Genomic DNA, 15,435 nt, shown 5'->3' with positions numbered 1-15,435 from the left:
CATCAATTACCCTTTCTAGAAAAAAGTATTTCCTTAGATTACTCCTGAGCCTATCACCTCTTAACTCCATTCTATGCCTTCTCATTTAGGAGTTTCCTTTCATATGAAACTAACTCCCCTCATGCCACGCAGATATTTAAACATCTCTCACAAACACTATCGTAGTGACAATTAAACCAAAAATTCAAAAAAAAATGTCACTCACTTTGCTGTCTGAAGCTGTTAGAATTCCTGAAGAAACCAATTGAAAGTTGATGAAACGAATGCTTGTTTGAGTCTTTTAGCTCCGTCGTGGAGCTTTTGAACTTTCTACGTGAGGCTGTGGACTACTGCTGTTGAAAAAAGAAATGGATTGAAGACCGGCAGCTGCCTCTTAACGGAGTTCTCTGGCGCCAGAGCTAAGTAATTTTTGCTTCTGCTTTTTTCAACTTGTTCTACTTTGAAGCTTTTGAAGCTGGATGATTTGTTAATTCTTATCAAACTATTTATAAAAATGATAAAAAAGTATTAAAAAGTATCAAAATGTTATGAAAACTTTAAATATTTTTGATTACTGTGCACAGTAGTGGGTTTTCCCTCTTTAGATCTTTTAACATTGTGGTATGGGTGTGAGTTTTTTGCCAAAGACAATAAGACCAGCTGAAAATCATCAAAGATTGCTGCGTGATATAAGTTTTTGAGGCTTTTTCTCCACCTGTTTTATATCTTAATGTTAGATCTTATTGTGGTAACCCACTGCTGGTGAGGGACATTTTTTTGAATTTTTGGTTTTGATTTAAACATCTCTATCATATCTCCCCTTTCCTGTCTTTCCTCCAAAGTATACCTGTACATATTGAGATGTTTAAGTCTGTCCCTATATACCTTATGATGAAGACCAATGACCATTTTAGTAGCCTTCCTCTGGATTGACTCCATCCTTTTTATATCTTTTTGAAGGTGTGGCCTCTAGAATTGTACACAATATTCTAAATGAGGTCTCACCAGAGTCTTATACAGGGGCATCAATACCTCCTTTTTCCTACTGGCCATACCTCTTCCTATGCACCCTAGCATCCTAGCTTTCACCATCACCTTTTCAACCTGTTTGGCCACCTAAAAATCAATATATACTAATTAATTACACAAATAATCAGAACCTATATACGGTACTTACGAAGGGGTGCTGAAAAGTTCTCAGCCGACCAAGAAGAGAATGATGTGGATATGGTTCAATCAATGATCTGAAACAATGTTAAAACATAGAATTCCATTTCTGCAAATCGGCACTTAATGAAATAAGGTAACACTTATCAGCTACGGTGGAAAAGGGCTGAGAACTTTTCAGCATCCCCTCATAATCTCATTATTGAAAAATTGTTCTTAAAAAAGCCAAGCTCTCAAAACGTTCATAGATACATTTTATAAAATGCAAATGAGAGAAGAAAGGAGTGGTTTCTGCAAAGCCTACTTAGATCTGTAGAAAGATTAAACATTTATGCTGCAATCTTAATACATTTTTGGGGCATCGTATTTCTGCTCTCTAGGGTTTCAAACTTTCCAGTGCATCTGCAGTTGATTTTACTTTAACTAACAGAATAAAGCTCCTAGTCTTTGGAACCAACTCCCAAGTTACGTACATTTGGAGCCTCATTTCAAAGCTTTTTAAAACTCTTATGAAAACTTACTTTTCCAATTAGTATCTGGTGAGGGCATAGCCCCAAAAGATCATATTTATTGACACCCAATGGGAGATGACAGCACGTGTGTGTGTGTAGGGGGGTTATATCAAATTTTTAATAAACATAAAACAAAAACATAAGTTTCTAAGCAGGAGAGAAAAGATTATTTACTACTAACATAGCATTGTTTCCTAAGAGATGTTAGCCAGATGTTAACCATCAGGAACAATGTTTTTAAGCCATATGATTATGATACACAAATACATTCAAATACATCTTTAGAAGTACAAGAAAGGCATCTGCCAATGAATTTTTACCCTTGACATTGGTTAGATCCTAGGTTTGTTTGCTTGTTTAGGTATCTACAAATGTAGGAGCCCTTTTACTGAACCACATAAAGCATTTAACCCATGGTTTTGCCACACAATAACTTACGTTAAGGAGCTTTGTGGGGTTTGTTGGCAGTTACACATCAAACCATACAGAGTGCTTTTTGTAGTAGGAGGAGGCTTGTCATGGGCAGAATATGGAAGACATTTTGTGGTTAATGCTCTGTAAATACTGTTGCTAATTGGCACTTTTGCAGTTAGCACAGGACCAGTTTCATCTCCAAAACAGGAAGCGCTGATTGCTTCTGCGCTAACTGCAAGCAACGTACCATATGGTAGCATCTGTAAACAGCAAATGCTGGGAACACCCCCAACAGCTGCTGCATATAGTTTGCAGCTAACGCACAGTACAGAAGCACATTAAGCCACTGTTACTGCAAATTTTTATGTAGTTTAGTAAAAGGGCCCCTTAATTTAAAAAAAAAAAAAAAAATCATCTAGGTTGCAATCTGCAGGTTCAGTGCGTTCATTAGGCAAACTAGGGAGGCACCTTAGTGCACCGACATTCTGGGGGCAGCAAAAGGCAAACAAGCAGATTTCTAAAATTCACCATTGACTGAGCTCCAGAGGCTAGCAGGAAGAAGAGCACTTAAGAGCATGTCAGTTTCCTCTGAGGCCTAGAGTTAGACAAACGTTTTTTGTTCACAGCTCACTTATTGTTTCAAAATTTTTCCACAGCTCCCCAGGTCAAATGATAGTTCTGTAAAGGTATTAACGGAGAACAAAATCTTTTCCAGAGAAAGGAAAATGGTAAAAACCAGAGGGCATAATCTGAGGTTGAAGGGTGGTAGACTCAAGAGTAATGTTAGGAAATGCTCCTTTACGGAGAGGGTGGTTGATCCGTGGAATGCGCACCTGAGGGAGGTGATGGAGAAGAAAACGGTGGCAGAGTTCAAAAGGGCGTGGGATGAACACAGAGGATCTCTAATCAGAAAATAATGGCATATATTGAAGAACTAAGGCCAGTACTGGGCAGACTGGGCAGACTTGATGGGCTGTAGCCCTTTTCTGCCGTCATCTTCTATGTTTCTATGGTCTGTGTCATGTATATGGCCATTCTGTTGAGTATGGGCTGGGATGGTTTAGATGAGCTGGAGTGAGCTTCGACGGAGACTCCAGTAGATGCACAATACCGGGCACAGCTCTGGGTTTCCGGCCCAGAAATATCTAAGAAAAAGAACAATTTAAATTAAATCATTACATTATAGAGAGAGTGCAGACTGGATGGATCATTCAGGTCTTTATCTGCCGTCATTTACTATGTTACTATAAACTGTGGCCACCAGTGTGAACCCAGAGATGGGTTTCACTGAAGTCCTGATGACTACACCAAATAACACCCTTGCGTGTGACCCGGACTGGAGTCACCCTGCAGGACTGGGTCTTTGTAATATATAAAAAAACAAAACCCAAAATAAAGTCACAGCACTCAATAAGTTCATACAAATAGTTTAGTTTACTCAGTTCATTAACATGTGGCTGAATGCTTTCAATCCTTTATGAACTTCAGTCAGAACTCTGTGTAGCATTCAATTAACCACCAGCAAAGCAAACAGCAACTTCTCAAAGTCAAAAAAAAACAAAACAGACAGCAGATGCAGTTAATCAAACTAGCATTAAACTTTCTTTTCTTTACTGTTCTTCAGCCTCTTCCAATAATGAGGCCTCAGCTCTCCAGAGAGCTTATGGGTCTGCTTTATAACAATAACTGGGTTTAGTCCACAAAAATAGTAGTCTTTCATTCAAATCACAAAACAAAAATAGGAAAGCCTCTGGCAATCACCTAATATGGCTGCCAGGAAACAGGAGAGAGAATATCAGGTTCTGCACAAGTTTGGGCCTTCCTTCAGGCTTCAAATTCCCACCCAGATATCAGCAAAAACCTCTCCCTCATTCTCTCCCAGCTTTCACCCCAAAACAATATTCAAAAGCCAGCTTCTCAGCCTACAAACAGTAAAGAAAAACAAAACACTCACTGCTTGTGGCTTACATTCCAATTCACTTGCATTGGTTCAGGCTGATAGTCATTCACACTAGCACAAGCCTCCTGAAAATCCATAGGTTCCTGTAAGGAAGTCACCTCTTCAGGCTGTGCATAATTATCTAGCTCCATCGGTTGGGGTTTGTTGTCCCTGTCTGGTTCCCCAGGGTTTTTTAGGGAGGAAAGACCCAAACTTCCTCCCTAGCTGGCCTGTTTTCTTACTGACTGGGCCAGGCTTATATTCCCAAGGGCAACGCCCTGCTTGCTCAGATCTGGCTGAGATCCAAGGACCTCTTGGGCTCCCCTGGTGGTTACTGGAATTATTCAGCTCAAACCCAGCCTGTCCTTTTCCAATTCCTCCCCGGGTTTTCTTTATTACTCTCTTCTTTTCTGACTTAACTGGAATCTGAACTGGGGAAAGGTCTGGCTGGTCACATACCCCCACCGTTAAATGGTGCTTATCCCTATAAGCACCCGTAAGTGAAGAAAGGGGCAAAAAAAAAAAAACTCCATAGGTCAGCCTTATTTGTGTCTCCTATTTCGAAATCTTTTCTCCTCTGGTCGGGGATCTGCACACAGATTCTCAAAATCCTCTGGCCAGTGAAGCACAGCAGGCTCAGGATTTTTGACCACTTGTGGTTGGCACGCTTCAGACCCTTCTAATCCTTCCACCCTTACTGTGATGGCCGTAAGGACCTGGGCTATTTCCTCCACTCGTTCTTGTATGATCATCCTTAACTGACTATAGCGTAGCATCATGGCGTCTTGGCGAGCTTGCCAACGCGCCTCATTGGTTCTCAAAATGCCTTCAAGTTCCTCAGTCTGTCTCTGGTCCTCCTCGGCCAGCGCTGCCAGCAACTGGGCTTGTTCCATAATCGGGACCTGAAAGGCAAACAAAAAGAAAAGGAACCCAAGTGTGGCTTCTTGGTACCCTTGTTCCTCCCCTTAGCAGGCTCCCCCAGCCTAGGTACTCTTACCGATAGTACTGGAGAGTCTGCGCCTTTGGGTCTTGGGCCTCCTTGGCCCCCAGTCGCTCTCCGCACGGCTTGTCCTACTGGAACCCGGTTCTTCTGGATCCGAAGCTGGAACCCTGGTCCGGCTTCTTTGAAACCCTCCGTATGCCGCACTGGAACCACGATCTGGTGCTCTCCGCCTCCACCGTTGAACTGAATCCCCATACAGGTCTTCTCAAGAGGTACTTGGCACTTCCTCCACACTTCCGGTTAAGGACTCCTCCTCCAAGTGGATGATTAGGATTTCTGGGGCTCAAATACTTTAATCCAGACAAATTAGTCCATAGTTCAAAAAAACAAAATTAAACAGGAAGCTAAATATGCCTTCTCTAGCCCCAAGTCCAAAATTGAAAAAGCCAAAAGAAAAACGTTTTTTTTTTTTTTTTTTTTTTTTTTCAAATGCAGTGCTTAACAGTGTCCTGCAGGAGGTGCAATAATCCCACTCCTGATACCAATTAATGTGGCCACCAGTGTGAACCCAGAGATGGGTTTCACTGAAGTCCTGATGACTACACCAAATAACACCCTTGCGTGTGACCCGGACTGGAGTCACCCTGCAGGACTGGGTCTTTGTAATATATAAAAAAACAAAACCCAAAATAAAGTCACAGCACTCAATAAGTTCATACAAATAGTTTAGTTTACTCAGTTCATTAACATGTGGCTGAATGCTTTCAATCCTTTATGAACTTCAGTCAGAACTCTGTGTAGCATTCAATTAACCACCAGCAAAGCAAACAGCAACTTCTCAAAGTCAAAAAAAAACAAAACAGACAGCAGATGCAGTTAATCAAACTAGCATTAAACTTTCTTTTCTTTACTGTTCTTCAGCCTCTTCCAATAATGAGGCCTCAGCTCTCCAGAGAGCTTATGGGTCTGCTTTATAACAATAACTGGGTTTAGTCCACAAAAATAGTAGTCTTTCATTCAAATCACAAAACAAAAATAGGAAAGCCTCTGGCAATCACCTAATATGGCTGCCAGGAAACAGGAGAGAGAATATCAGGTTCTGCACAAGTTTGGGCCTTCCTTCAGGCTTCAAATTCCCACCCAGATATCAGCAAAAACCTCTCCCTCATTCTCTCCCAGCTTTCACCCCAAAACAATATTCAAAAGCCAGCTTCTCAGCCTACAAACAGTAAAGAAAAACAAAACACTCACTGCTTGTGGCTTACATTCCAATTCACTTGCATTGGTTCAGGCTGATAGTCATTCACACTAGCACAAGCCTCCTGAAAATCCATAGGTTCCTGTAAGGAAGTCACCTCTTCAGGCTGTGCATAATTATCTAGCTCCATCGGTTGGGGTTTGTTGTCCCTGTCTGGTTCCTCAGGGTTTTTAGGGAGGAAAGACCCAAACTTCCTCCCTAGCTGGCCTGTTTTCTTACTGACTGGGCCAGGCTTATATTCCCAAGGGCAACGCCCTGCTTGCTCAGATCTGGCTGAGATCCAAGGACCTCTTGGGCTCCCCTGGTGGTTACTGGAATTATTCAGCTCAAACCCAGCCTGTCCTTTTCCAATTCCTCCCCGGGTTTTCTTTATTACTCTCTTCTTTTCTGACTTAACTGGAATCTGAACTGGGGAAAGGTCTGGCTGGTCACAAAACGTAAAATACTTACATTTGTATTATGATTTTACCAGTAAAGTTTGATAAATATAAGTAAAACAACTGAGTTTGCTCCAACAATCCACTGATTACTTACATTCAAATAGAGATAACTAGCCATGCACACTAGTCATATGCATAGTGTCTCCCCCACGGTGATTACATTTATATGAAAACAGAAAACAAACTGTTTTACTGGCCATAAACATTAAAGCAGTAACTAATGAATAACCTGAAGATTCAGTTGTAGTATTTTTATTTCTGCATACTTTTTAATTTCTTAACGTTGTAAAAGATGTCTAATATAAGAATAATCTGCAGCTCCCCTGTACATCAGTCATGGCTTCCCAGGGAGCCGCAGATTATAGTTTGGGAACCGCTGAGTTAGAGGAAACCAACATACACTTCTCCCTCCGTATTTGCAGTTTCAGCATTTGCGGTTTCGATTATTTGCGGTTTTTAGCTTGCTGGCTCCTCCCCCCCCCAATTACATCAGTTTGCATAGAGAAAAATTGATGATTCCCAGCACTTTCTTCACCGTGTTTTGCCTCTCCTTCAGGAACAGGCCAGGTCTCCCACCATGTTATTCGCGGTTTCACCATATTCACGATGGTTTTTAATAGAAAACAGCGAATAACATATGAACAAGTTATTCACAGTTTTTCTGTATTTGCGGGTCTGTTAATCCCCTATCACAACGAATACGGAGGGAGAAGTGTACTTTTAAGTACTCTTTCTCCTGATGGCCTCAGCCACCGGTACATCAACGCCCACTTACTGCTGCTTTTGGGGTTTCTGACACTGAAGCAGCGGCACAAAACTGAGGGTTAACTGAGGACACAAGATATCATTGCATCGGTCCTGGCAATCTGGATCAATTCACAGATCTTTTACTCATATTTCTCTCATTTATTTTTTGTTGCAAATGAAATGGTTAATTTAGAAAATAGAGTAAATATACTCATCCTTGATTTTGAAGCACTGTAATTCAACCCAAGCTTGACACCACCAAAAGGACACTATAGTATATTTGTGAATCTCTTGTGTTGTATATATAAAGTAGATAGAAACATAGAAACATAGAAGATGACGGCAGATAAGGGCCATAGCCCATCAGGTCTGCCCACTCTACTGACCCACCCCCAAGTCTACTATCCTAGGGATCCCACTCCTGGTGACTCCCTTGGCTTAACCCTCTAAGGGATCCCACATGGGCATCCCATTTGCTCTTAAATTCTTGCACGCTGTTTGCCTCGATCACCTGCACCAGGAGCTCGTTCCAAGGATCAACCACTCTCTCGGTGAAGAAATATTTCCTGGTGTCGCCATGAAATTTCCCACCCCTGAGTTTGAGCGGATGCCCTCTTGTGGCTGAGGGTCCCTTGAGAAAGAGAATTTCTTCTTCCATCTCGATACGGCTGGTAATATACTTAAACGTCTCGATCATGTCTCCTCTCTCCCTACGTTCCTTGAGTGAGTACAGCCGCAAATTTTTCAGCCTTTCCTCGTACGATAGATCCTTGAGCCCCGAGACCATCCTGGTGGCCATCCGTTGCACCGACTCTACTCTCAGCACATCTTTTCGGTAGTATGGCCTCCAGAATTGCACACAGTATTCCAAATGAGGTCTCACCATGGTTCTGTATAATGGCATTATGACTTCAGGCTTCCGGCTGACGAAACTCCTGCGGATGCAACCTAACAACTGTCTTGCCTTAGATGAAGCCATCTCCACATGATCAGCAGTTTTCATGTCTGCACTGATGATCACTCCCAAGTCTCATTCTGTTGAAGTTCTAGCTAAGGTCTCACCATTCAAGGTGTAAGTTCTGCACGGATTTCTGCTGCCGAGATGCATGATCTTGCATTTCTTAGCGTTGAAGCCCAGCTGCCAGGTCGAGGACCAAAGTTCCAACAAATGTAGGTCCTGTGTCATACTATCGGGTGAATTGCCGTCTCTCACTATAGATGCTCAATTTTGCTTCCTGTTTTTGTTTGCAGTTAAACTACATGGAGTAAAATGTTCTTTTAAACAAAGATTAACATAGTTTAGATTAGTGGTTCTTAAACCTTGTCCTGGGAGACATCCAGCCAATCAGGTTTTCAAGATATCCCTAAATGACTTTGCATGAGACAGATTTGCATGCCTGTCACCTCTATTATATGCAAATCTGCTTTCTGCATATTCATTAGGGATATCTTGAAAACTCAACTGGCTGGGGGTCTCCCAGGACAAGTTTAAGAACCACTGGTTTAGATAAAGTAAATCTCCTTAAACTATAAATGATTCTTTCTTTTTCAGGTTTCCACATATGTGCAGCTGGATGGATGGACAAAGGCAGAGTTGGTTATCCCATAGTAAAAGCCAGCTCTAACTGTGGCTTTGGAAAAACTGGTATCGTTGATTATGGGTATCGCTTGAACAAGAGTGAAAGATGGGATGCTTATTGCTACAACCCCAATGGTTTGTGGTTGTTATTGTTTTTATTAATCACTAGAATATTTTTTTCTTTCTGTTTTCTTTTTGCACTCCCTGCTCTCCCTTGGGGCTTTTTAAATAGTTAACAGCTTTTCCACAATTAAATTCAGTCTGTAGTACAGTGTCTCGCAAATTTTCTCGAGCCACGGCACACTAAAGGTAGTGGCCGTGGCTTGAGGCACCTGGAAGTGCACGGATATCACCATGATGACATCATGGATGTCATCATGCCGATGTCCGTGTGTGTGTGTAAAGGCCTTCCAGGCGGGCCCTGAGATGCCAGTGGGGGATGCCAGAAGGGAAGAGGGCCAGAGAGAAGGACAGATGCAGTCGCCCACTGATTGCCTACAGGACGTGCCTCTCGCTGCTCCTCCTCCTCAGTGTACCGCGGCATACCTCAAATCTCAGGAGGCACTGTTTGAGATACACTACTGTAGTATATCAAGTGCCTGTAAATAAATAAATACATATTTATATCATTAAAATGGCATACTTCAGAAAGAGGCCTGCGGATTGAATGGCCTGGTGGAACCTAAACTGCATGATATTTCCAAAGAAAAGATGGTAAGTGGCCCTTTTACTAAACTGCATTAAGGGGGGAATTCATCAATGGGCACTAAGCAATTTAGCGCACGCTATGTTAGCGCATGCTAACGATTAGTACACGCTAAACGCTAAGATGTCTTAGCATTTAGTGCATTAGTGGTTATCGTCTGTTGATGTATTGCCCCCTCCCCCCAAAAAAAAAAATTTTTGCACTTACTGCAGATCAACAACACAAGTTAATGTTCAGTAAGGGCCTAATTCTATATATGATGCCTAGAAAATTGGCATTCACTAGTGTGAGCTAAGTGTGATGCTACAAAAGTTATGTGCAACTTATCGAATCATGCTGAACGTCACCTAAGCGGTGCTGTGGATCAGAACTTTTAAGCACATCCATTTAGGCCAGGGTTTTCTTGGCCTACATGCCTGCGCCTAAGTTGTGCACACATTGGCGCGTGTGCATAAAAGAGCGCCCACAATTTGCACCCTAACCACATCCCTTTCCAGATTCACGCAGTTGCTCCGACGCGTACCATTTTGGGCAATGTGCCTACCCGCTGGTGCACATAAGCTTCAATGAATCCCAATTAGCATCAATTATGAGGTGTTAATTGCCAATTACCAGCACCGATTAGGCCTCTTAAGTTGTGTGGGTGCATCAGCCACATGGGCCAATGTTACTGCACAACTTTTAGGTGCCATTTACAGAATCTGAGGGTAAGTGCAAGGGCTGTGCAGTAAATGCAGGGAGCATGCCCTACATCAACCCAGTGGCATTCTAAGGTTGGGGTGGTCTGCCCCAGGCGTTGTCTTGGTGGGGGCATTGGCACCCATCCTCCTTTTGTCCCCCCCACTCCTTCCCACTACTCCCCATACCGCAGGCGCACCTTCACTTCTCCTTACCCCCACCCCACCGTACCTCTAGCTCTTCACTGGCACGAGCAGAAACTCCAAACTGCTGCTCACACCAGCTCTCCCTCTGATGTCACTTCTGGGTCCTGCGCCTAGAAAGCGACATCATAGGGAGAGCCGAAACCGATGCGGGCAGCAAGTTCGTGATGCTGCTCATGCTGGGAAAGTTAGAGGTACGGGAGAAGGGAAGGGGGGCATGTGCACGCAGCAGGGGGGGGGGAGATGAAGGCGAGGGAGGAGCACCACCACCCCGGGCACCTCTTGTCCTCACTACACCACTGCTTCTACCATACAGTTAATGCATGGCCACGATGTTACATGCCTGGGCCACAAGATTACAGCTAGGGGTTGCTGTCACCATTTTGGATTCCATCGCTAGGATCATGTGACAGCAGGATAAATTGCCATCACTCATAGAAAATGGCTGCGGGGAGTTCCAGTCGTAGTCTCGAGAGACTACGGGAACTCACGGCAGCCATTTGCTATGAGTGATCTGCATGGGGCAGGAGCATAGGAAGATCGCTCCTTCCCCGAAAGCCTGCTAGACCACCAGGTAAGGTCTAGGATGCCGTGAGGGAGGTGGGAAGGTCCAGAATGAGGCGGGGGGTGGGGATTATAGCCAGCCAAAAACTTATTGATGATGTTTCACACTTCGCGGTCCAGCTCTGCTCCCAACCCCCGCAAATACCGAGGGAGAAGTGTACTTCTGTGGCATTAATATACAGGATGAAAGTCTTTTTCAAATGAAGAACTCTGGAATGAGAGGACATAGGATGAAGTTAAGAGGTTATAGGCTCAGGAGTAATCTAAGGCAGTGTTTCTCAACACACGGTACGTGTATCCTTGGGGGTATGTAAACAGCTTGTGAGGGTATGTGCCGCCACTGATATTGGCTGCCCATCTGCCTCTGCCTAAGCCATCGCCAGGGATCCCTCCTTCCTGCCCGCCCCCTCCATCAAAGCCAACTGAACCCTGGCCCCGACTCCTCTTGGCTGGATCTGACCTCTCCCGAGTTCTCGATTTCCCCACCTACCAGCTCCCCACCACTGTATTTTACAAAATTTGGGTGGTCAGAAAGAACACTTCCAGAGCAGGGAGATGGCAAGAGGCTGGTTTCGTTGTGCCTCCGGCTGCCCAAAGTTTTTATAAAACAGTGGCGGTGAGCTGGTAGGTAGGGGAATCAGGAACTGGGGAGAGGTTGGATCCAGCTGAGAGGAATGGGGGCTGGGGTTGGGTTGGCTTTGATGGAGAGGGGCGGGCAGGAAGGAGGGATCCCTGGCAATGGCAGTTTAGGTGAAGGGGCAGAAAATATTTGCAGCGGTGTGTACCCCCAACAAGCAGCTCGCCCCAAGGGTATGCGTAACGCGTGTTGAGAAACACTGCTCTACACCACCCCCAGGTCCACCATCTCTGCCTTTCTTTTCCCAAATGTCCTCCCTTCAAGTATCTCTTTCCCCTTTCCTGCTCACCATCTCTCTCTAGTACCCTCTGTTTCTGGCCCTATAAGTTCTTTCCCTTCACTCTCCCCGCCCCCTACTCCCAGTCTGTCACTCTCCCTCATTCTATCTACTAAAAAATAAAAAAACAGTTGGTCCAGGGGGCTTCTTGACCTAGCATGTCCTCCCCTTCTAAGTGCATCGGTCCGTCACCTTCACCTTCGTTCAACTTCTCATCCAGTTTAGTTGCAGGGAACTGACGGCTGAGGCAGCGATTTTGAAACTCAGCCTGTGTCCTTCCTCCATTCTTTCCTTTTGCCGTGGTCTACCCAGGCAGAAAAAAGAAGTTACATCATTGGTAGCAGACCACAGCAGAAGGAATGCAGGGAGGGTGGCCAAAGGGCTGCATTTGAGTTGCTGCTGCAGCCTCAAGTTCCCTACAACTAAAATGGATGAGTGAAGACAACATTGGACCAGCTTGCTTAGAAGGGGGAGGATGTGTCGGCCCAGGGCAGCTGCCTTCCCCCCCCCCTAATGCCAGCCCTAGGTTGGAGATTGCAACCCTATGAAATGTTATATTGTAACATTATGAATGTTAAACTGTAACCCGTTCTGAGGTTTCTGGGGAGGATGGGATATATAACTCACTAAATAAAAGTACTAAAAATATTTTTTGATATGGGGGTGTTAAAAAATGATCTGCCCAGGGTGTCACATACCCTAGGTATGCCACTGCTCTTTTCTCCAACTTCATCCCTCTGTATCCCTGTCCCTACGCTCCCTCCAAGCACAGCATTGCTTCTCTGTGTTCGTCTCTCCTCATGTCCTTCCATCCTCCTTCATCCTCCACTATGTCCAGCATCTCTTATTTCCTTCCTCCATTGGTCCAGCGTCTTTTCCCTCTCTCTGCTCTGGTCCAATTTCTCTCTTTCCACTTCTTCCACGCCCCACCCACAAGAAACAGGAAGTTACAGCAGAAAGACAAGACACATTTCAAGGACTATAAGGAGGGAGAAGGGGTTCAGAGAGATGCTAGATCTGCAGAAAGGCAAGGGATAGGAGGGATGCTAGACTTGCGAGGGGCTAAGGTCAAGAGAGTGTGTGGGAGTGTAGAGAATGTGTGGTACAGTAGTTAAGAGCTACAGCCTCGGCACCTTGAGGTTGTGGGTTCAAATCTCGCACTACTCCTTGTGACCCTGAGCAAGTCACTTAATCCCCCATTGCCTCAGGCACATTAGATAGAGTGGAAGCCCATCGGGACAGATAGGGAAAAATCCTTGAGTACCTGAATAATTTGTAATCCGCATAGAATTGTAGAATACGCAGAACATACATTATTAAAAAATAAAAAAAGACTCGGAACCATTCAGATGAAAGTGACCAAAATGGTATGGGGTCTGCACTGGTAGATATATAAGTAGAGACTTGAAAATTTGAATATGTATACCCTAAATAAAAACAACCTTTTCCAAAAGTGGAGAGGCAATAGAAATAGAAGACATGAAATGAAGTTGCAAGGAGGGCAACTGAAAAGCAACACCAGGACATAATTTTTCATGGAGTGATGGGTGCTTGTAATGCTTTTCACAGGAAGTGGTGGGTCAAAAAAGTGATGGAGACCAAAAGGGCAAGGGATAAATGCAGAGGTTCCCTATATAGCATGATGATATATTAAAACTAAAGGTATTCAGCGCTTCGACTCTAAGTACAACTGTAACAACCTTCACACTCTAAAGAATAACAAAAGGGCGAAGAGTGGGGTAGGGTACTCAGGGCATCAGTTACAACCCTAACAACAAAAAGGGGGAGGGGTAACACATGGAGATGCAGGTATAACCCTGTCTTTCTAGGCAGACTAGTCTTTTTCTATTAGTCATTTTCCCCATCTCTATTAAACAGTAATCAATATTAAGATTCTAGGAATTATCTTTGACTACAAATTAACTATCCATGATCACATTAGTAGCATTATTAAATCCACCTTTTTCAGACTCCGCCAAATTCGCTCAATTTCACAATTTCTCTGTCCAAAATCTCTTAACATTCTCGGTGACGGGACTAAATCGAGCGAGACAACGGCGCGCCAACAACTGAGCGCCCCCACTTTACTTAACAGACATCGCGCTGCCGTTGTGGGGGATTTGGGGGGTTGTAACTCCCCACATTATACTTAAAACTGAACTTTTTCCCTAAAAAACAGGCAAAAAGTTTGGTTTCAAGTATAATGAGGAGGGTTACAACCTCCCAAACCCCCCCCCCCAACGCCAGCGCGATGTGTGTTAAGTAAAGTAGGGGGGATCCCCACCAACACCTCCCGTCGGAACCCTTTAAAATAGTGCTTTTCTTCGGCACACCGTCAACCTTGCGCTCAGTTGTCTGCGCTCAGTTGTCGGCGCACCGTTGTCTCGCGCGATTTTGTCTATGAACCAACATTCTCATTCATTCTCTGGTGATTTCTAAAATTGACTATTGCAACGCCCTATTTAAGGGAATTGCACAAAACGAAATCAAACGTATACAAATTATTCAGAATGCTTCTATCAAGCTTATATCTAAAGCCAAGAAGTTTGATCATGTAACACCTCTCCTTAAGAAAGCACATTGGCTCCCGGTAGCTCACCGGATAGCATATACATTATGTTTGCTCACATTCAAATCTCTTCTTTATAAAACTCCTGCTTTCATTTATAAATTATTAATTCCCTACACTTCTAATAGAACATTGAGATCTAATGAACAGCATGTGCTGACGATCCCTTCTCTTAAAATTATCAATACAAGACGGCAATTTATTTTTTTTCTATCACAGCCCCCCCCCCAAACATGGAATTCGCTTCCTATCTCTACTTGAGGGAAGAAAACAACTTGGAAAGATTCAAGAGTAAATTAAAGAGCTTTCTTTTTAAAGATGCCTTTGACTAGGCTAGTTTCCTAGCCAATTTTAACCTCGCTGTATAATTTTATTGTAGAATTTTAAATTCCCCTTTCCTCATTTACTCCCCCTGAATGTCTTGTTTTCTTTCAAATAACTTGTAGTTCTTTTTCCTTCCTCTCCTTGTGTTCTTAGTTTTGTCAAGCCTGTCTATAGTCCTACTGGACTTAGCTTTTGTTAGTATTGTATTGTTTCCCAAACTTTGTAATTTTATTATCATGTACATCGCTTAGAATTATGATTAAGCGATTAATCAAAACCTCATTAAACTTGAAACTTAAACTTGATTAAGGGCTCCTTTTACTAAGCTGCGATAGTGTTTTTAGCGCACGCAGCATTTTAGCGCACGCTAAACCCAAGCTATATGGCTAGAACTAATGCCAGCTCAATGCTGGCATTAGCGCGCAGGGCATTTTAGCGCATGTATTCCATGTGTTAATGCCCTAACGCAGCTTAGTAAAAGAAGCCCTATGTTACTCTG

The 15,435-nt window shown here is 43.6% G+C and overlaps 1 protein-coding gene across 1 annotated transcript in view; it reads left to right on the top strand.

The window, feature by feature from the left end:
* The window catches only part of TNFAIP6 (TNF alpha induced protein 6), a 56,940-nt gene that overhangs the window by 23,181 nt on the left and 18,324 nt on the right, over positions 1–15,435 (top strand). The window contains exon 3 of the mRNA XM_033944947.1: positions 8,952–9,113. Within this exon, the coding sequence (XP_033800838.1) occupies positions 8,952–9,113 (162 nt within the window). The remainder of the gene's footprint in view (positions 1–8,951; positions 9,114–15,435) is intronic.

This window comes from Geotrypetes seraphini, chromosome 5 (assembly GCF_902459505.1).
Source record: "Geotrypetes seraphini chromosome 5, aGeoSer1.1, whole genome shotgun sequence".
In the NCBI taxonomy this organism is placed as follows: Eukaryota; Metazoa; Chordata; class Amphibia; order Gymnophiona; family Dermophiidae; genus Geotrypetes; species Geotrypetes seraphini.
Note: the sequence above shows the minus strand (reverse complement) of the source record. Positions and strands in the feature narration are given on the sequence as shown.